Source organism: Pholcus phalangioides, unplaced genomic scaffold (assembly GCF_987345545.1).
Source record: "Pholcus phalangioides strain wild (caught in Gottingen) unplaced genomic scaffold, Ppha-v1.0 ptg000007l_1, whole genome shotgun sequence".
In the NCBI taxonomy this organism is placed as follows: domain Eukaryota; kingdom Metazoa; phylum Arthropoda; class Arachnida; order Araneae; family Pholcidae; genus Pholcus; species Pholcus phalangioides.
In genome coordinates, this window is record NW_028301600.1 from 56,621,375 (window position 1) to 56,644,001 (window position 22,627).

Sequence of the window (22,627 nt, forward strand, 5' to 3'; positions counted from 1 at the left end):
ATTGGAATGTTGATCAAAAGTGCTCGTGAGCACGAAATCGGACATGAGCATTGAACACTCTGGGTACTTCAGGGAGCACCGTGGTGCTCGCGAGCAACGGGTTGAATATGCGTGGCTTAGAGGGCGGGTCGCAATGAATTTCTTGAAAGAAATTGTGAGTTCTTACCCTTCAAATAGCATTGAAATAAACAGAAAAATTGATCATAACAACATATAAAAGTACTTTCTACCGAAATTTAAATTTTTAAAAAATATTTTTGCATCAAAAAATACATTTTTGATCGTTTGGGATTCATGGGGGGCTCATGCCCCCACCCCCGCTTACGTCTCTGATCTCAGTATGCATTAAGAGGTGGGGAGCAGAGTTGACGAAATTTTTCTGACAAGGGGGGTTAGAATTTTACTGAGTTTTGCTAACAAGGGGGAAGGATGGGGTCAAAAATGGCTAAAAATCTGCTGACGTAATACTTGAATGGCCTCTAAACGTAATGGACTGAAAAATACTTTTTTTTTTAAATTAATCATGCGTATGTTCTCGATTGGTAACATTGGCCGTTGAAAAACTATAATTGTGGCGAGTGTGTGTCACCCTGCATACCAATACTTCATTATAACCACCTTTTAGTTCTACTAAAGCTTATGTTGCTACAGCGTGCAATCGATGCTTCTCGACTAATCCTACTCTAATTGAAATGACGACACAAGTTTCAACCTATACTTCAAACTCATTCAACGTTTCTTTGAATTTCTTTTTTTCATTTATAATGACGTGCACCCAACATCAAACGGAATAAAGTTACGGGTGCACAACTTCTGGTCCGCGAGCCAAATGGGATCCGCAAAGGGAATTTATCTGTCTCGCGAAAAGCTTTTCCGAAAAAGTTTCAATCCCCACAACACGGTAAGAACAGGTCTGTAGACTGCTAACAGTAGACATCATATCTGGCCCGCAGACCGAAAAGGTTGTGCACTGGAGTAAAGACAATTTATAGCTGTTAACTTCGAGAATAGTTATATAATACAGGTCCGCTACTAGGTACTTTGTCAGCCGGACCAAGCATTTTGGCGCTCCATGTAATGTAGAAGGAGCAGTTAGAGGGTGAATTTTTCACCCCCTCTGGTACCGCTCTAAAGGTAACAGACCCGTCTGCTTACTGTTGTGATCTGGCAACATCAAGTGGCTGAATATGCAAATTGTCTGGTGTATGTCCATCTCTCAGATGTGTTCGACAAATTCGTTCTCGTTCAATGTACTAGTCATGTAATCTTTTAATCTCACTTGTTAAATATAACCTGTTATGTTCTTATCACGAGTTCTTTGCACGTACCTACATTCACGAATCCACCTTTCAACACTTACCCCCTAGTTGCGGTTCTGGTTTTATAAATAGAATATAGCAATGGCAAGCATTTATAGAGCTCTTGGAATGAAACACACACACACACACACGCATATGCGAGTCTCAGTTTTTTTTTACTTTTTATATTAAACATAAAAATAATTGTGCCAATTTTTCATCGTACTTCCGGCTTTTTTCTAATGGCTTTCAAAAACATTTGATTCAATGTTTCCATTTGAACTGGCTGCACGCTGAAAGGCCTTGATATACGTCTGAATCCTCCTACATCCGCTAAAAGTAATAAACAGAGTTATAAAAAAATAACGTTTTTATTATTTAACCATATTGAATGATATTCTGTAGTATAAAATGTTGTGGGGAATCCACTAGGTTTTGTGAAAGATAAAATGGGCAATTCGTGATTTCATTGTTTGGAACTAAACTTTATGACAGGTTGCGAAATTTGTACATAGATGTGGCCACGACAGGGTAGAGGATAATTTAGAAAAGAAACACATATGGAGGAGCGTAAAGATCTATATAGTAATCAGAAGTAAAGCTACTCAGACACAAGATGCTGAAACTCAAGAGACCAGGAGCATGACAATGTAGATTATGAGTATACAGAAAAGTCCCTTCATAAAGAAATAACTCCCGAACCGTTGATCCCAGTATACTTTCAAACGGTAAAAGTATCTAAATAACGTGTAGACCAGAGATACGTCATACATATCGCAATTGGTGGTATAGTTATTAAAAAAAAAGTGAACCTTTTATTTGGTCACCTTACCCTAAAAAACCCGAGTAGAAAGTTGCTTCTCTGTCTCTCCTGAACCCAACAAAAAAAATTCCGTGTTTGTAAGTGCAAGATTCGCTGAGATATTGGAATTACTCATAAACTAACGGACAAGCTCATTTTACACTTCATATGCTGTTCATCCATGATCTTCATCCCAAAATTTAACGAATTTTTTTTTATTTCAACCATATATATTATGTTTTTTTAATTTCTAAACTCATTTGCGGGAATCAGAATCAAACTCCAGATCGAATTTCAGGGTTGCGATTTTTTAAAATCAGTTTTTCTAATCACGTAAAGTACTATATACATACTACATACAGTATTATGTACTTTACACTATTACTATTTTAATTACTTACAACAGGGGTTCTCAAACTGTGCATCGCTAACTTTTGTGAGAGGCACCGCAGAGCAGCGACTTTTCGAAGGTTTTTCGAAGCGATTTCTTGTTAAACTGTTTTGGGGAGAGACGGACAGACGTTGGCTAAAAGAAGAGGCGCAGCTGGTGAAAAACGTTTGAGAACCCCTGACTTATAACTTTGCTAAATACTTATATTCTTTATGACATTTTATACTACTTCATTACAGCATTTACTATATACAGAGTACATAGCTACACCTTGCATCACAAATTACTGGCGAACCGTTGACCCCAGAGAGGCATACTTCCAATTAGAAAGAGTTTCCAAATAACACGTGGACCTCAGATACGTCATTCATATTGCAAGGGGTTGAAAAGTTGTTAAAATAAAAAAATCAACTTTTCATATGGACACACTGCGCAAGAAAACCAAATTAGAAAGTTGTTGCCCTGTCTATCCTGAGGCCAAAAAAAAAAAAAAAAAAAAAAAATCCGGTTTCTAAATGCAATATTCGGTACAATATTTGAATTCAAAAGTGGGAGAAAAGTTGGGAATAAAACAGCAAAAACTAACGGAAAACGATTTTTTCCAACTTTTCTCAGATTTTTGAATTTAATTTTACTGTGAAAATTGCACTTAGAAACGTTGAATTTCCTTTGTTGGCCTCAGGAGAGACACAGGGTAACAACTTTTTATTTAGGTTTTTGAGCACAGTATCCGTATAAAAAGTTGATTTTTTCATTTTAATCGCTTTTCAAAAGAAAATTAAACAACCTTGCAATTCAACCCTTGCAATATGAATGGTGTATCAGAGGTCCACATGTTATTTGGATACTTTTTTTTAATTGGAATTATGCCTCTAGGATCAACGGTTCATCAGCAATTCGTGATGAGAGGTGTCAGCTATGCATCCTGCATATCCGAAACAATGCCTGACCTTATTCGTAATTCATATCGCTTATACCGTTCGATGAGATATGGAAAAATTCGGATAAGTGCGAAAAAAGTGTGTTTACCACTAGATCGTCGTCGGCTGGCTAATTTTGGTTCATCAGATTCAATAACAGGTAGCTCCTCTCCTTTATATAGCCCAAGGTAACCTAAATAGGGTGAAACTACCATCGCAGTTGTGGATTCAAGAAGCAATCTGTTCTTGTTTGGTGGATAGCAGTCATTGACATTCTTAACAAAAATTAATTAATGAAGTTAGCATAATGATGTAAGTTAGTATAATGATGAACACACGTTTGCACGGCATTTTGGAAATGTTTGTTATTGCTGTACAGTGTTTCTTCAAAAGTTGCCTGCAATCTATATACAGTCGAATCCCGTGTTAACGAATACCGTTATACCGAGAATCTCATTTTATAACGGTTTTTTTTAATCCCCAAAATAAGTTTACATAGGAACAATGCTAGATACCTGGAATTCCTTTATAACGAAATTTCGTTTTAACGAAGTGATTCCTCCGGTCTCTTGGCGTTCATTATAAAGGGATTCGACTGTAGTACAGTCTTCATATATGAAAAATCTAAATTTTTTATTTTGTTACACACTGTATTTTCACTCTCAAAACCGGTACAGGGTAATTTTTGAACGCCTGTTGAGCATTTTTTAAATTGAAATCATACCTTTACGATAAACGGTTGATGAGTTAAAGGCCGTGCTAGCGCTTACAAGACATCCTGTATAACGAAGTCACTTCATTCCAACAAAAAATTCGTAAAATAGAAAAATAAATTATTTACAAAGAAATAGTTTTTTCAATATAGAGTAACTATTAATGAAAATGTGGGCGTTCCAGGGAAAACTTCGAAACCTCGTTCGTTATATCGAGAGTACTGTATGTACTACATTAAAAAAAATTATTCGTGAATGCAATATATTCATGCAACATGCTGAAAAACACGTGATTGTTAAAAAAGTTACATAAAAAACTCCGAAATAACATTATGGAATAACTTAAAAAATTAACATTAAAACATTTTTCTTATTTTTCATGCAATAGCTTTGGTCTAAACTCAGATTCATCTCTTTTGCACAGAAATCATTGCAGGTTATTTCTTTCCAGTTACAGTATTTGTTACGCAGGAATCAGGGCCTTAATTAGGAATTTTGTATCATTTTGCCGCCCAGGTAAACATGATTTGTCCACCCCCTTCAAATTAAAATTTAATAATTTTATAAAGGTGTTCTATGTGCTCACCTAAAATTTGCCGCTCCCTAAATTTTGCCGCCCGGGGCAGTTGCCCCCTTGCCCCCCCCCCCTTTAGTTCCGGCGCTGCGACAGAATATCAACTCTTTTTTTTACACAATTGAAGAATTATACTCGTACATATGTTTTTATTTTTTACCATTAATATTTTCTCTTTTTCTTAAGAATTTTCTCTTTTTTTTTTACAAAATCTAGATAGAGGCGTAGCTAAGTTTATAATACCGTCACAATACTTTTTCGTAATCGAATTTCTACTAATCACTTTTACCTGCAAAGTAAGTAGCATATGTTTTATCGATGGGGATATATCCTTATTATTTCTCACGGCATCTCTAATAGTACCTAAAATAAGAGAAAATTTATTAATATTTAAGTTTTGAATTTTCACAAAAGCTAAGAACATATTTAAATGCGTAAAATGGTTAGCAACATATTGTTTTAATATAGTAATTAAAAATAAACTTTTTGTAGCAAAGGAAAACAGTGTACCATATTTTTTGTGATCTAATGAATGTAAATAACTTAATTTGTTAGCTAATTCGCATTTTCAAAAGTAGAAATTCATTTTGAGCATTGTATACAAATGCAAATAGGCATCAGAAAAATTTTATAAATATTGTAATTTTACCCTTCAAGAACGACTTCAGTTAGAATAACGTTCAATTTCACTTGATATACAGGGTAATTCGAAATAAATGATGCAAAAGGAAACATCTTTGTGACTCTGCAGTAATAAATATATTTCACGAACACAGACACAACATGAAATGTTAACTCTTGAAGTCTCAGCAGATATTCACAAATGATCCATATGAACACTATGTAGTTTTGTTCTTGTCACACGTCTTGCCTCTCTTGTACACGCTACTGAATTAAGGCGTACGCATACACGTTGTTACAGTAATTTGAACGGTGCTTCGAACAACGGACTAATCCTTTTTGAGCCGTTCGAACACAGCCACCGGGAGTCGGTTTTTTCAACGAACACAAATGAAAGAAAAATACCGCAAAGGAAGTTGATGTATCTACGAACGCATTGAAACCGCTCCGGGAAGAGGGGATTCCAACGCGGACGGCTCCGTTCGATAGTGTGTACGTGCCTTTATACAGGTAACTTATCAACATAACCAGGGTTGGCAAGGTTTTGTACAGTATGGTAAAAACCACGGCATTTACCGTGGTTTTTACCGTACTGTCCAAAACCTCCTATTTATAACTATAAGTGAAAAACTTTGTGACTTCTATAATCAAATAATAAACTTTACATATTATATAAATTATATTATTAATTACATTAAATGTATAATAAAATTTCGAAATTCAAAACAGTATGTGCAAAGGGTTATATGACTGTGATATCAGGTTACCAAATAATTGAAAACTGAACTGTCTTGAGATTAAATATTAGATTTATGGAAACATAAAAGATACAAGAATGGGATAGAAATTTGTCACATGAAAATTAAAAAAAGGCAATAGATATGACTACAGAATGAAATTTACGTAATAATCGAACACTCATAATCAAGTGCAGCTGCGCCTTTTAACATTTGATAACACATAACTAATTTAGCTGCCATATCTGTGCCAAGGTGATATTTCTAAGATAACAAAATTTGATTCAATTGATGCATAACTTGGGGGACACGAAAATAAAAAACAATGTATTAAAGACAGTCTTTTGATAGGCCTTCTTCCAGTGTTTTTCTTATTGCTGTCCCCCATGTGATAGAATTGTAAATATAGCTTGAATTTATTCAGTGAATTATTAGCTTCTAGACTCATAAGGGCAACAATTTAAATTTAACAAAAATTTTGGGTCTTGAAGTCTTTTATCATCATGTAGGCGTAATCAGTGTTTGCGAAATTGTGTTCTGTTAGTCATGTGTAGGTGCTACATAGTGGCATTATTTTCTTCGAATATTTTCCTTTATTTATAATTAGTTTTTGGAAACTGAGAATGTAAAATAGAAAGTTCACTTGAAAATTTAAAGAAAAAAGTTTGAAAAGTCAAAATAGAACAATTTGCATTAAATAAACACTACACCATTGATATTTATTCCCATTATTATATTAGTATCTGATAAAAAATAATATTTATGTTTAGTTTCACAATAATGCAATGATTATAACTGTGACTATGCATATTTGGTACCTTCAATATAATGTATTTTTTAGAGATAAGTGTTTGGGGACAGATTGTCCTAAATACAGTACCTGCTTCATAATCATGCATGAAAAATAAGATGTGAAGTAGAAATAACATTTACGACAAATAAAAAAATTGAAAACAGTGTTTATTTAAACATTAATACGAGTGATATTAATTTACTATCAGATTTCCAGCTTAAAACCATAAATTTGGTGAAACCATTAACCAAATGACACCTTTCTGAAATATTTTTGATTTAGTTTGTTTTATTTTCTTGCAAGTATTTTTTTTTAATATGTTAGTATCATGGGAAAAAAAAAACAAAAAAACCAAATGTTTCCACATAACATTTTGAAACTTGGTTTCAAAAAGTTTCAGCTTGGTTTCAGAAGTTTATAATGTTTCTAATTACATTTTTAATTGGGTTGCTTTATTTTTGAAATATATGACATCCATATTTGTTATGGGCATCTTTTTCTCAGCCACCTCGCTGGGCATTTTGCCTGTTGTGGTGTTGTATTTGTATTTGTATAATTTGGTGGTTTTGGACAGTTTTTCCCACGTGTCCTGTCCAAAACCCCAACCCTAAACATAACTGATTTTAATCACGTTTTTATTCTTTCTTAAACGTACAAAACGAAGTTACAATGTTTTTTCTCGTCCAAAAATTTTCTAACATCCGAATTTCTTATGGTCATACGCAATGGATTATCGACGTATGGTTGTTTTTTCAAATTAAATTGCAATTATTAAAGATATGAGCTGAGGAATTAACCTTTGAAGTCAACGCTGTAGACAACCAGATCTCGGAAGGCCGTCAGGGTAGCATTGCGTATTGTCAGGCGACCTTTTGGCTACAAAAAAAAATTCAGATATATTCATTTTTTTATCATTAGTTAGAAAAGTAAAGGTTCGGCCAAATTAAAATGAATCAGTGAAAGAAATGCAACTCCACATGTCAATGACTGAATACTTCTTTTTTTGTGAAGGGGATCATTCAATTATTACGTCAGCATCGAGAGGGGCAGGGGGTTTCACATTTGCTGACTTTTGATAACAAGGGAGGTTGAATGATAATTACGTCATCAATCACCCTATGAAAATATTAAATATTCTTAATAATATCTTTACTTTGTGTATTTTTTTTGTGTATATATTTACTATTTAACTAAAAAACTTGAATACGCATGGTGTAGGCCTACCTTGCGCTATAGTCAACACCAGACACATCCGCAATAATTCCATAAAATCGCATCGATAACCAAATAGGAAGGAATTACCTCAAACTACTCAAATGTTTGTTTTTAGGCAACCATCTGGGTATGACTGCGATTAATATCACTGAAATTTAGAGAACCCATGATGAAGAATGCTCGCACCAACTAACAATGGCAATCTATACCACTCCATTAATTAATGCTCAAAACTTAAAACAGAAGGTAAAAATATAGTGTGTTCACTGTTCAGTTTATTATCAGGTGAAAAATGATTCCTGTGCACTCATAGCAAAGTTCACTACAAAGCAAAGCTGCATTAAGAGCAAACTTTCAAGCGACTTTGCTACAGTACGTCAGACAGTGGTGATCAGACTCACTATGTATATTCTCGAAGGACAATCCCAAACAGGGGTGTACGCAGGATCGACCTTTGGAGGGGGCACAAAAGGCTTAGTGGGTGGGGCCATGGCCCCCCACATCCTGGTGAAGGACCCCTAGGCTGGAATCTTTTTCGGGCCCCCAAGCCAGACTATTCACGGGCCCTTTTATAGCGAATTCATAGCATGAAAAAGAAAAACATGATGGTAATTGTCCCGGGCTACAAGGCTACTGAACCACACATGCACCTCCTCCATATTCCTCTGCGGAATTTCTAACGGATAGGTACATGTTGGAATGTGTGTGTATCTGTAGCGAACCTGACGTGAAGTTTGTTTCTGTGTAATACTTATTCTGTGTAGTGCTTCCATCTGCCATCAATTTTTCTAACTATGAATGAAGTGTAATGATTGAATAATTGTATTGTAAGCCTGTTGCTCTCTTTGGCGAGACTTTTTAACGGGGAGATCGGCTCGCATTCGCACCTCGAAGTTGGGAACCACAGAAAACTTCAGCCAACCACCACTATGGTGACGGTGGGGCTCCAGGGCTAGAGACTTGTCAGCCCCACCCTTGTAGGGACCATGGGTGGGGCACAATGAATTTCTTTGAGAGAAATTTTGAGTTATTGGCCTTCAAATAGCATTGTCATAAATTGATTGCAACAATATATAAAAGTATTTCCTTTCGATATTTTAATTTTTGAAAAATATTTTTTTTTATAAAAATGAATTTTAAGATCGTCTTGGGGGATACGAGCTACTTATGCGCTTCCCACCCGAGTACGCCTCTGAATCCAATATGCAGTGGGGGGGGGGGGAGGCAGAGTTGACGAAAATTTGCTGACGGGGGGGGGGGGAATCGGAGTTTCGCTGACTTTTGCTGAAGGGGGGGGGGATCGGGCGGGCAGGCTAAAATCGGCTGACGTAATACTTGTATAGCCGAAAATAAATAATGATGTCGGAAAAACTAAAAATTCAATAAACAAAGATTCAAAGGACGCTCTGCTATTATAAGTTTCTTATATTTTTTGTACCTACTTTCACTACATAGAGTATAGCTTCAAGTGCTGGTAGAACTGTGGTATAGAAGTGATTCCAAATTTCTTCCATACGCCGTAGAAGTCGAAATCCTGGAAACAATGAAATTTTCATGTGTATACAGAAAGAAGCATAAAGTAACCTTTGAAAGTCGACCGAAATAGGAAAAAATTCTCGCAAAGTACACGGCAAAAATAAAATTACACTAAATAAAGCAAAATCATACCCGGGAATAATCTACTACATAATTATTCGTAGTAATCTCACTGGTAAAAAAAAATAACAAAAGCATTGCTTCTTCTAAAGTGTAATGCTGTGTAATACCCCGTTAAGACCGGGAAATTTTCGAAAACATGAATGTTTGCTAAGTATTTCACCTGCACGATCGATCGAGCTCGGGCTTAAAGGGTTATGTGCAGTAGAGATACTAATGATCAGGTGATCACATTTCATTGATGCAAATACGCGAAATTAAGATAATCGGCACGGAAAAATACGGAGCATTTCTCTCATTAATACACCGTCACATAGCCAGGGACGTCGAAGTGTTTTAGACCTGTGGGTAATTCTGGGGTACCTCAGGTTCATGTCACAAAATACCGGGTTGCTGGGGTCCATACTGTGGGTCCAATACTGTGGATGCTCACCCCTCACAGTGCACCCGGCTCCAAAGCCACTGAGCGCATAACCTTACTTTGTTTCAAGAGTATCCTTGAACAGAGGCGCCGAAATTAAGAAAACATTGAGGGGGGGTTGAAAGTTGCCAGTTTCCCATAAATACGAGATTCAAGCTCTTATGCAGAAGTAGGAGTGGTCCGTTGCATTGTATATTCATTAATTATTGTGGAGGTAGCCCAGCCCTCTCGTAAAATTTATTGGGGTGGGGGGCTCAAACAGCCTCAGTCCCCAAGTTACGGCGCCTATGTTCTTAAAAACTTTTTCCGAACTTTTTTTCTGGAAAAATTAACACCAATCACGAACACTGCGCAATGTGAGATATTGAATGTGAAGAAATTTTCATATACCTTTCACATTTCTCAACTTCTCTGTTAATTCGCTCATTCCTTTTGAAAGCAGCTCTTGCTATAGAAGAGAAACTTTTATCAGAAATATTTTGAAAACTTTATCTGTGTTTTATTTCTGTTATGTTTAAATATTATCACATCCGTATATGCACCCGACAATAAAGCGCTACAATTACACACACACACAAAAATTATCATACATATAAAATATGTGTTACATTCCTGATTCTTTTATGTATTATTAGGGCACAAACTAAACTGAATCGTACCCGAATACAATAGGGCTCTACTTATCAATAACATAATTTCTTAGTGAATTGTTTTGAAAATGAAATAATTTTACTTGCCTTATAGTAATCAGACAGAAAAGTACCTGTTTTCGATTTCAAAATGTTCCTAGGAATGAATAGAAGTATTATCTTGCACAAATAAAAGCAATCATAAATTGCAAGTTTGCCAGTTAAGTCTTTGTGTTTAAATTCAAAGGTATATAATATGCCCCCCACACATCAGCACTTTCCCTACTTAAAGTGCTCAAGAAAACAAACAAACGTACTTGTATGCAGCCTGTAGAAATTGAGTGAGGCGCCTGTCGCAATAAAGGAGAGCGGGCTCGTCATGCATTTTTGACTAATAACATATTTACCGCTCCCAGCGATTGACTAGAGCTTCTTGGAATACCGGGCTGACCTATGCGCTATCTTTGAGAAAAAGTATGACGTCAGTATTATCGCTATAGCCAATCTCTGCTCCCTATTCTGCTTTTGGCAACCCTCTTATTAGCCCAAAGACGGGTGACGAGCCCGCTCTCCTTTATAGCACCTTACCTTTTTCTATAGCGAAAATGCGGATAGAGCGTAGCGGATAGAGTCATTTTGCTCAAAGATAGAGCGTAGGCCAGCATAGTATTTCAAGAAGCTGTGGTAGAAATAACATGTTTATGCTTGCATACCCATTCACAAAAATAATTTGCAAATCTCATCAGGTATTTTTAATCACATGAAAGTATTATTATTCAATTCAACTAATGACATAATTTCTTCATCCATTCTAACGCATTTCAAGCGATCACAAAACTGATGTTATCACGAAACTCATATTTCTGCAATGTTAAAATAAAATTTGTATATTCTTTGGCGAATATTAAATCAAATTTTAGATTGAGATTTTTGTGCAAAACTTTTCATGAGCAGAATTCATGAATAATACATATACAGTATTTGTATTTTGTGATGATTGAATGAAACTTGTAAATACAAGTGATATAAAAATTGCTCTCTATCACCCCGTAGCTTGTTCTCACTTGAATTTTGAAGGATTTCGAATTTCTTTAACATTAGCCAAAGAAATCTATTTTTCGTATGTATTGTATTTTATATATAAATATAAATATATTTTTCAGTACTCCCAATATCACGTATATCTCTCTGAATTCTCATGGCATTCATCTGGAATTTTCAGAGAAATTGTACTATGTATCTGGCAATTAAATTATGGAAAACAAAATTTTATATTTTTAATAATCATTTATTAAAAATGCTCATATCTCATTGAATAGTGATTTATCACATTTTAAATTTCTATACAGTATGTCTATATGTATAGCGCCATGTTTTCTGTAAATTTTGTAAAAAATTTATTGAAAACTCGCCATGTTATGAGCAAAAATCATGCGATGGAAATTGGAATTTTTATAGAAAACATTTTTATTTCCGTCAATATGCTGGGTATTCTCACAAAAATGCTCAAGAATCTTGCATAAAATTAGTACAATATTTTGTTATACTTACAAGTCATTTGTATATATTTTTTTGATACAGGGTTGATCAAAAACATTTTTTTCTTATTTAATTTTTTGTTGGTCCCTAAATGCACTTTAGACTAAATTGTAACTGGAAGTGGTGAGTATTAACATAGGGTTCATATGACCGAAATTTCGTCCGAGTTATTTATTCAGTATTTTTTTAGAAGTTTGAGGAAAAAGTGTCTATAAACTTTAAAAAGGACATAGACTTTTGGTAATATAAGTCCCGTTTACATGGGAAATAGAAAAAACTAAAATTTATTAGAATTTTCACTAATGACTGCTCTCTGTTTCTTTCCTTACGAAGGAAAAAAAAGTCGTCAATCGGGTGGTAGAACTCCCAATGCTACCGCACATATAACACACATATAAACGGGGCTATAGTGTATATAGATATAGCGGATAATAATACCCCGCGATTTTATATAAAAAAAATTCAAAACCTTTCCGCGGCTAGAGGGTTAAGAACAGTCAGTAGCATGTTAAGAAACTTAAAAATGAAAATCAAGAAATTTCGTGAAAAAAAAAATTTCCAGAACGTAATAAATTTTTCTTTATTTTTCCAACACACATTCATTGCTCATGAATCGCACATTACACCGCGTGTTTTAGGGTTTATTAGGCTATTCCATTGATTCTCAAACGATGTACTGTAGCACCTTCACTTGGCGGACAGCAATGATTAAATGACTGCGGAAAAATGAGCCATACTTATTGTACTAATAACAAAAGGAACAGAGATTAGAGAGTGCTAAAGTAGGGAATCCCCCATCTAGGAGTTAGCGTGTCAACCTCTCGGTGAGTACAAAACAGGCTGCCGTTCGGAATCGGTAATAAATTGTAGGTCCCAGTCTAATTAGCCCTCGTGTGCAGAAAATAATTGAGGTGATATAACCAAAATGATCAAATAAAAGGAACAGGTGTCAGGGATAAAATGATCGAAACTACAGCCCCATTCAATTTGTGGAACCTAAAGAAATCTGTATTTTGGGTAGATGCCATGGGTGCTGCCAACTGCTTCTATACCTTTCTGCATTGAAAACAAAAAGCTTTGCATGTGCGTTTGGAGTATGTTTGTCCATGCTATTGTCACACGTTGCCAAAGTTTGTCTGGCAGTAAGTAGTCTGTGGTATGCAAATCATTGGACGACTTTATTGACCAGATGTGTTTGATGTGCGACTAATTTGGTGGACAGTCGCACATAGGAAAAACTGATACCTGGTGGACATAGAGGCATTGTTGCTCGTAGTGTGCTCTGGGTGGTCAAGCATTGTCGTGGAAACAGGCTCACAAACTTCGAATATGAAGAGTTCAAAACTTGAATCATGCGCTTTACACTGGACACATGCATGTTCTAGGTTTAATAATTGCGATTAACAGGACCGCAACTAGGTACTTTATCACCCGGGGCAAGCACGCAGTTTGGCACCCCATGTAATGTAGAAGGATCAGTTAAAGGGTGAGTTTGTCGCTCCATCTAGTCCAGCGCCCAAGGCACCTTCTATAGCAGAAAACCGCCGCGCGAAGTTCGTGACGTCACTAAAGTCGCCCATTTCACCTATAGTCATTGGATATGCTACAAAAAAAGGTCAAGATTTCGCATACGTCGCCCTGCTTTATCCAATGGCTACAGATGAATGGACGACTTCAGTGATGTCAAAGCTTCGAGTGGAGGCTTTCTGCCATAGAAGGTGTTGACCAGATCCCCTTCTAAGCCACACACATGAACCTCGTCCATATTCCTCTGTGGAACTTCTAACGAATTGGTAAGGTACGTGTTGTGAACCTAACGTGAAGTTTTCTTCTGTGTAATGTTTGTTACGTGTAGTGCAGCTATCTACTATCAATTTTTCTACTGAGTGAAGTGTAATGATAGAATAATTGTATCATTGTAGGCCTGTTGCTCTCTGTGGAAAGACTTTTTAACGAGGAGATCTGCTCGCATTCGCGCCTCAAAGTTAGGAATCCTAGAAAACCAACTTCAGCCAACTACCACTGTGGCGACAGTGGGGTTCGAACCTGGATCCTCGCTATGCGAGTCCGTTACTATGACCACTCAACTACCACAGTGGCACCAGACTCGCCTGTTCTACCTTAGTTGCGGGCCCAGACAATTAAGCCACAAATTATTTCTTTGGGGTAAAAGGTAGTAAATTCCTTCAACGGTGATGGCCCAGGGTTATAGACATCAGTAAACTATTCTGAACCATCATCATCCCCCAATTATCCTATGGATCGAGTATTTGGTTTGCTAACCCCACCTGCAGAATGAAACGCAAGATGCCGACCGCTCAACGGCAATACTTACTTTTTGTAACGGGTGCATATAATACTACGCCAACTAATGTGTTACAACTTTCCACTTGAAATTTACCTTTAGACCTTCAAATAGAAGTTATATCGAAAAGAAGCCTTCTCCTCCTATTAAGACAATGTCATATGTAACGAATTCAGTCTACTAGCATATGCATACGAAGAAAAAATAACCTCATGGCCTCATCATCCAGCCATAGATGTTCAAGATAATCAGCTCATCACTGAAGAAAAAGACATTCCAATTGCAATCAAAATATATACGGATGGCTCGAAAACCTCTAATGGAGTTGCTTCGACTTTTGTCGTCTTTCGCAACAACGTCATCATACACGAATGGTCACAAAGGCTCCAAGACTTCAACTATGTTTTCCAAGCAGAATTGTATGTTATTCATCAGGCCATTTTCCATATACTGCATGAGAACCAACATATTCAGATTATATATCCTACAGTCTTTCTAGTATTTTTTTCTCGCGCTTAAAAATAATTTTTCTCCCACCCAACTTGTACGACAAGTCCGAGCAAATCTAATTGACAAGCTCAACACTTTCATCTCATGGACCAGGGCCCATGTGGGTAATCAATTGAATGAATTAGCAGACGCACTTGCTAAAACAGCTACTTCATCAGAAAATATTAACTGTGATGTTTCTCCTCCCTGGTCTCATGGCAAACACAAGATACTTTGTGTAGCGAAAGAAACTTGGCAGTCTAGATGGATTGATGATGAACAACGGGGCAGAAAGGTCTTCCAAATCATAAATAAGACCAAAATTTTCAACCAACCATGGATTAGAGAAAGGACAATCCTATATAGTGAGCATGGTCCTGTTCCGTATTACCTAAGGAGATTTAAAATATCTAAAAATAAATTATGTGCTTGTGGCCAGGGCCGCAACTAGGGGGTGCAGGCGGGTCTGGTGCCCCGGGCGCCGGATTAGAGGGGGCACAAATTTCACTATTTAACCTCTCCTTCAACATTATGAGGGGGCGCCAAAATGCGTGCTTGCCCGGGTAACCAAGCATCTAGTTGCGGCCCTGTTTGTGAGGAAATCGGTACATTTCCTCACTATATTTGGTCTTGCCCTAGCACTGCACCCTACCATCAGCCCCCGATTAATCTAAAAAATTTCCACGTCTGGAAACGTCAAGTAATAAATATAAAAACTAAAAACTGGGTTGACACATCATTAAGCTTATCAACTTTCTAGAGGAAAATCTGTCGTTACTGCACAGCAAAAGTGAAGACCTCTTTGAATCTGATGAGAGTAGTGAAGACCTCCCTGTCTTCATCATGGTGAGTAGATCGATGACCAGATCAGCATCGACACCCCAAATCTAATGACTACGCTGAAATTGTAAAAATGTGTTAACATTTTTTTTCTTTCTCTCGGACTGTGACGTGCATTGTGCTTACCACAGATGCTTAAGCTTTAATATTTCTTGTGTTTACCATATTAGCATTTTTGTGTTTTCCATATTTGCATTGTTCCCCGTTTTTTTTTCTCGGACTGTGACCTGCATTGTGCTTACCACAGATGTTTATTTTTCATTGTTCGGTGTTTTCCAGTGTTATATAACTGATATATAATATATATAACTGATGTTTTCCCTCACCCTTTTCATACATATGCACCTGGACTGTGACATGCATTGTGCTTCCACAAATGTTAAATTTTTACATTATTATTTTTTTGTGGTTACTATGTATTTTAATTTTTTTTATCCCCATATACTTTGAAAAAGTGTTCTCATGTTTGATTCAGGTGGGGTGGATGGATTTGATGGGCTGGGGAAGGTGTTGCTACTTTTCCAACAGATACCCTTTACGTTAGAGGTTCCGTAAGGAATATTAACGTGGGTATCTGTCTGGTAGTTCAAGTTCAAGCAAACTATTTCATTGTGGTGCCACCAGACTCGAAGGCGACCGTTATAATGCTGCAGAAAGAATCGAGATCGGTCTCAAACATTTTCTACGCATAACATTACAGCCATAAATTGGCATTGAATCAAACGTAATCACAGCAGTAGTGTTACGAGTATTACAAACAAAATATTTTGTAATTACCTGACGTTTTGGTGAAGTCTATATAATTCTCCTGGTTTCGATAATGGATCCTCACCTTCAAAAAACTGTTTTACGGCGTCTTCTAAACTGTGTATGCATTGAGATGATTTTCAAATAGAAAAATAACAAAACAAATCAAGTTCTATTCAATTTTTAATGCTATCGAATGCAAATAAGACAGTTGCACATTATTCTTCTCAACGTAATCTGTGTACGAGTTGTTTCAAGTCAAATGCAGTATGCATTTAGTAATTACAAAAAGGGAAGGTTCAAAATGATTCTTAAACGCAAATTGATAAAATATAGGGGAAATGTTACAAACAGGAAAAAAATATTTATGCAATCTGGTACTATTCCAATAAAATGAAGCAATAATTGTTTAATATATATAGTTTTTCAAAACTACACCAACCTTTTCCAGTCTTCAGATCTAAATATTTCTCTGGGAGCTGCAACGATTGGAGAAGAAATTTTCAGCTGCATTTCTGTGTTTTCTGGAACATGCTGCAGAGTGGAGGAACCTCTTCCGAAACCCCCGGAGGCATTTATAGAATAAGTATTGTGGGCTGTTCTCCTACCCAAGTTTGGTGGACGCGAAATATGGAACACGGAGTGTTTATACGCCATGAAAATTTTATAGGTTGATGAGCCTGCCTCTGCTGCTCGTGAAAACCTTTTTATCGACTGGGATATCAATAAAAAAGGAAAAAAAAAGAGAATCGAAGTTCATATGATAAGATAGTTTCGTTTCTTTCCCTCTTTTTATCAAGTGATCTGATGACCATATTTCATTGAGAAAAATAAAATTCTGTGAACTGGGATCTTAAATAATAAGAGTGGATTCACATCTACAGACACTCACCGTGTCGTGTCAGACACGGCAAACACTCTTTAACATAAAACTAATAAACGTATTCATATCTATCGTATCGTGGCTGCGCAGGTGCAGACAGACATTTTTATGTTAAAGAAGGGTTGCCGTGTCTGACACGACACGATGAGAGTGTCTGTAGATGTAAATCCATCCTTATCCGTAAAATACTGGACATCGCCGATTGTCATCAAAACATTCTCAGAAGTAGTCACAATCACCAATCGTAATTAAAATTCCAAAAAAATTAAGGAAAAAAAACTTTAAACCTGACAAATATGTGAGATGAATATTTCTAATTTTTTTCCATAATCATCATAATATAATTTATATTATGAAAACAAGGTGTGTGTCAGGGCCCTCTTAAAAGCATCATGGGCTCCCGAGCCAAGTGATTTTTCTGAGGCAAATTCTCGAAAAATTCAAACACTTTTCATTTTTCTGAAGACCCTCTTCTCTTGAGGCCGCATGCGTTAAGATGGCACTGGTGTGTGTATATTCACGACTTTTTAGCAAATATTACAAATTCTAATACGTATCGTTGAAAAAACGGGAAGATATGTATTAAAAAAATCGGAACAAAGGAAATAGAAGTTATGGGTATATGACCCGTAATACGGGACGCAAGTGGTCCGTCTAATTTTTTCAGGCAATTTACTAGTCTTTGTTTTAAGAAATGTTGAGAAACACTGCCCTAGAGTGTCCCACACGTGTTCGATTGGATTTAGATCCGGGAACATTGCCGGCCCAATCGATGCGTTGAATATCTTCACTCTCCAACAGCTCTGCGACAGCCACTGTACGATGAGATGTAGTGTTGTCGTCCATGAAGAAAAACTGAGGACCCGCAGCCACGGCCGGGCTTAGAAATTTCGCGGCCCCCTCCACAAAATTTTTATGGAGTCGTTCCCCAACTTTTCGAGTTACGAACATAAATCTTGTGGGGGAAAATTGTTTAAAAAAATTAATTACACTTATTTTTTCATTATTTCAGGAACGCGTTGGTAGTTGAGATCGTAATCATTAGAGCCCGGAAGTTTAGGCACTAAAAATTGGTCGAAATAGGCACAAAAAAAAAACAACTTACAATTTATGGAAGGAAGGAAATATAACTAAAAACTAAGGTATTAAGGGGGGGGGGTCCAAAAACTAGCTTAAAAATCAGTCTACTGTTTCAATTAGAGTTTATAATCAGGGCCGCAACTAGGGGGGTGCAGGAGGGTCTGGTGCCTCTGTATCTCTGGGAGTAATGGCTTGCCCCGGCTGACCAAGCATCTAGTTGCGGCCCTATTTATAATAACCGCATTAATATAAGAGTGAAATTGATTTCAAGCCCATAATACAGGGCCCCGTAACTAGGGGGAGGCAGGAGGGACAACTGCCCCAGCAAAATTTAGGGGGTGGCAATTTTAGGTGGAACAAAGAACACCGTTATAAAATTATCAAATTTTAAAGTTGTGGGAGCGGCAAAAATTCTAGTTACTCCCTGCATAACAAAGTGTTTGATGCCCCTCAGGTCAATTCCAGGGCCACCACTAACAGACGCGGAGCCCGAAGAGAAAATGATCTGTGGGGCTCCTTCGAGTTGCAAATAATTCTCGTTTGCTTGTTGTATTATTTGGAATAATCACTATTATTTCTATGGTTGAAACGTAGCGTTGTTCTATTGTAGTAAAAAAATTCCCACATATGCGGATCTCCTCTAAGCACAGGGCAGTGCCGTCTTAACGCACGGGCCCACCCGGGCACGGCACGGGGGCCTCAAGAGTAGAGGTTCCACACGAAAATAAGATCTAGTTAAAATTTTCAAGAATTTACCAGGTAGGGTCTCAGAAAAACCATTTGGCCTGGGGGTCCATGATGCTCTTAAGACGGCCCTGCACGGGGGCTCTGTGTGACGCATCTGTCGTACACCTCTGAAGGTGGCTCTGGTCAATTTAATCGAATACCAAAATAGATGTAGGTAAAATAAATAGCTATGGTTGTTTGCAGTGCATGTATGGTGCAAAAACAAAATCAAAATAACATGGGGCTGTCAGAGCTCTGTCTTCTCCTACTTCGCCTTGGGTGAGTCATGACGTCAACCGATGACCTCTTGGAACGATCATCGGTCAACTATACACATACGATGCCGTCCAATGCCTGAGCGAGACATATAACGTGAAGCATGTGGAGGAAACAAATTTATAATTTTCCTCTGCTTTTGTAGCATAGGGCTGCGTTCCACGTCTAACACCCATAGCACCCCACAAGGGTGGGGCTGACAGGGCTCTAGCCGGGGGCTCGGGACAATTCTTACCACTTTTTTTTTTCATGCAATAAATTCTCTACTTTGAGGCCTGTGAAATAAATATTTGAAATTCGCCGAAGATCCCAGCCTGGGGGCCCTGCTGCAGGATGTGGGGGCCATGCTAACACCATCCGGTCAAAGTAAAGTTAACTCATGGCAACACCAAGTTCCCTACCTCTCAGATCACTTTGCTGCAGTTATAGTGGAGCGAATAGGTCAAGCGGTACGAGAGTTGCGACTAGAAAGAAAAAATACATAGGGGTGGAGGAAGAGACGTCCGCTCATAGTAGAAGAGGAGGTTATAGGAAATGGCCGGAGGGGGTTATGAAACTTAATTTATCTGATGATGATGACCCCTACGCAGAAGATGTAAGGGAAAAAAAAGGGAGAACAAACTAATCAGCAGATAGCGAAATCATCAGATCGAGGTGAAAACAAACATGTTTGTTCGACTTCCGCAACTCGTTCAGTGGCCTCTCTGTTTTTTGTCTTGCTCCTCGAGTATGTGTGATGTAGAGCAAACAATACAATTATTTTCGTCGCTGGTCACTATTATGTATGCATAATAGTACCGCCTCACTATGGTGTTGGTCCGTCGCGTTTAAATGGAACTGGAAGGGGGGATTCAGGGTACCTTCTGATTAAAATTAATACCGAGAGTTGGAAAACTTTTTAGAAAAGCATTTCTTTTGTTCTCAATGTTCAAAATGTCCAAACTTTGCATATTATGGCTTCTGAAATGTACCAATAAAATTAAAACTATGGTGAAACAGGCATTTGTGGCAGAAAAAATTTAGAAAGGCATTTTTATAGAAAAGCTTGAAAATAGGCAAAAAAAGACATTTAAATAATTTTGCCTGAACTTTAGAAATCCAACAAATATCATTGAGAGGGAATTGCATTTTAATTTGACAATATTTATAAATGATTAATAATAATTAGCGTGGTCCACTGCTTACATTTCATTGTGGCTCGAATCATATTGAACAGGCGTATATTTCTGACATACTTTTAAAGCATTTCATCATCTTTATAAAATAACTGTTACAATTCGATAACTTTGATCATTTTTCAAATCTTTCATTGTTGTTTTTGTTTAATTAATGTAAATTAATAGAAAAAAGGAATGAAGTACTGGAATTCACAAAAATGAAGAAAAAATTCTGAAACACATTAGTTGGAATTTAAAAATGTAGATTAAAGTAAAATTACCACAGTATATTCCGCTGAACGTACCCACTTAGAGAAAGTTTTCTCGCTTAGTACGAAAGTACGATTTATTTTCGTTGGATTGGATTGGATTTTGAATTTTTCGGCGCAAGGACCAATTTGGCCAAACTGCGCCAAAACATGACACAAAAATAAGAAAAATGTCCTTTTGTCGTGTCAAAAAACTAAAACATATAAAAAGGAAAACAAACGTAAAAAAATGACATGAATTGTAAAACTATAATTTGTTATAAAAACCAATGGCTTTGATGAATTTAAAAATGCGAGATGCATCGCAATGGTCAGATAAAATGTCACGAAGTGAAAGATGATTCTGACCAAAAGCGGTCGTAAAATGATGACGATGGTGCGAACAAGTAAAAGCATGGGCAATGGTAAATGGACTTTGACAATGAGGGCACTGCGGTTGACTCTCTCGTAGTAAAAGATATGATTGTGTGATGCGACTGTGTCCTATGCGTAACCGGGCAAGCAGAACTTCCTCCTTTCGGTTAGTCCTGCAGCTCGAACACCAAAGGCCAAGTGTAGGCTTGATGGCATGAAGTTTATTATTTATTTGATTGTTCCAGTGCTCCTGCCAGCGGCGATGCATCACTTCCCGGAGGATTGAGAAGTGGTCATTGGCAGGTATCAAAAGGCTATTATCAATGTTAGTTGTTGTTCGAGCTGCGTTGTCTGCTTTTTCGTTGCCCGGTATTCCTACATGACTTGGTACCCAGTAAAATTTTACTGTGGTACCGTGATGAATGAGGTGATGTAGTTCATGAAAAATGGCATGAATGAATGGATGAGTGTGAAAAGTGAAGGAACACAGTGCTTGCAATGCGCTGAGAGAGTCGCTATAAATGATGCATCGTCGGTGGCGTTTGCGTCGTATATGACGTAGAGCCTGAAGGATTGCGTACAGTTCTGCCGAATAAATAGAGAATGTGTCGTGAAGTTTGAAAGATGTCTCCTCACAGCAGATGTAGGCACAACCGACATGCCCAGGGCTCTTGGAGCCATCGGTATATATGGGGAAGTACCTGTTGTACATACCCCTGTGCCTGAAGAATATCTGTCGATATATAACATCTGCTGTGGTGGCTCTAGAGTATAACGATAATGAAAGAGAGACATCTGGCAGAGACTGCTCCCATGGTGCCAGTTGCAAAGCAACTGGGGCCACACGACTGATGTCTATTTGTTTTTCTTCTACAAGTGCCCTCATACGAAGACCGTACGATGGAACACATGAAGGTCGAGCAGCAAAAAGTCTATGAAATGACGGATTGAAAATGACATTATGAAGTGGATGACCTGGTAAAGACTTCATCTTGATATAATATTTCAAAGAAAGTTGTTGGCGTCTTGATGTCAGTGATGGCTCGTTGCATTCGACATAGAGGCTTTCCATGGGAGAAGTTCGGAAAGCTCCAGAGCAAATGCGGAGAGCGAGATGATGAATTGGGTCGAGCACACTCAGATAACTCCGAGGTGCTGACCCGTATACAATGGAACCGTAGTCGAGCTTTGA

General features: G+C 37.4%; 1 protein-coding gene across 2 annotated transcripts; it reads right to left on the bottom strand.

The window, feature by feature from the left end:
• Positions 1 to 1,463: 1,463 nt before the first annotated feature.
• On the bottom strand, positions 1,464 to 17,400 carry LOC149085524 (proline-rich protein 5-like). Of its 2 annotated transcripts, XM_089233584.1 has the most exons (9): positions 17,133 to 17,400; positions 16,721 to 16,807; positions 10,879 to 10,927; positions 10,532 to 10,589; positions 9,507 to 9,598; positions 7,647 to 7,725; positions 4,988 to 5,061; positions 3,521 to 3,686; positions 1,464 to 1,631 (listed from the first exon to the last, which is right to left on the bottom strand). In XM_089233584.1, exons 1-9 carry the CDS (start codon positions 17,345 to 17,347, stop codon positions 1,516 to 1,518), a joined length of 936 nt encoding a protein of 311 aa, XP_089089710.1. In that variant the 5' UTR covers positions 17,348 to 17,400; the 3' UTR covers positions 1,464 to 1,515. The 2 variants fall into 2 exon arrangements, with proteins under 2 accessions (XP_089089710.1, XP_089089711.1); XM_089233585.1 differs by lacking the exon at positions 3,521 to 3,686.
• Positions 17,401 to 22,627: the final 5,227 nt, after the last annotated feature.

Coding starts and splice junctions, on each gene's coding strand:
- LOC149085524 (XM_089233584.1), bottom strand. CDS start 17,347: ATGGCGTATAAACACTCCGTGTTCCATATTTCGCGTCCACCAAACTTG. Junction 16,808..17,132: donor AGATCTGAAGACTGGAAAAG/GTTGGTGTAGTT, acceptor ATGCATACACAG/TTTAGAAGACGCCGTAAAAC. Junction 7,726..9,506: donor CTATACTCTATGTAGTGAAA/GTAGGTACAAAA, acceptor TTTTTTTTGTAG/CCAAAAGGTCGCCTGACAAT.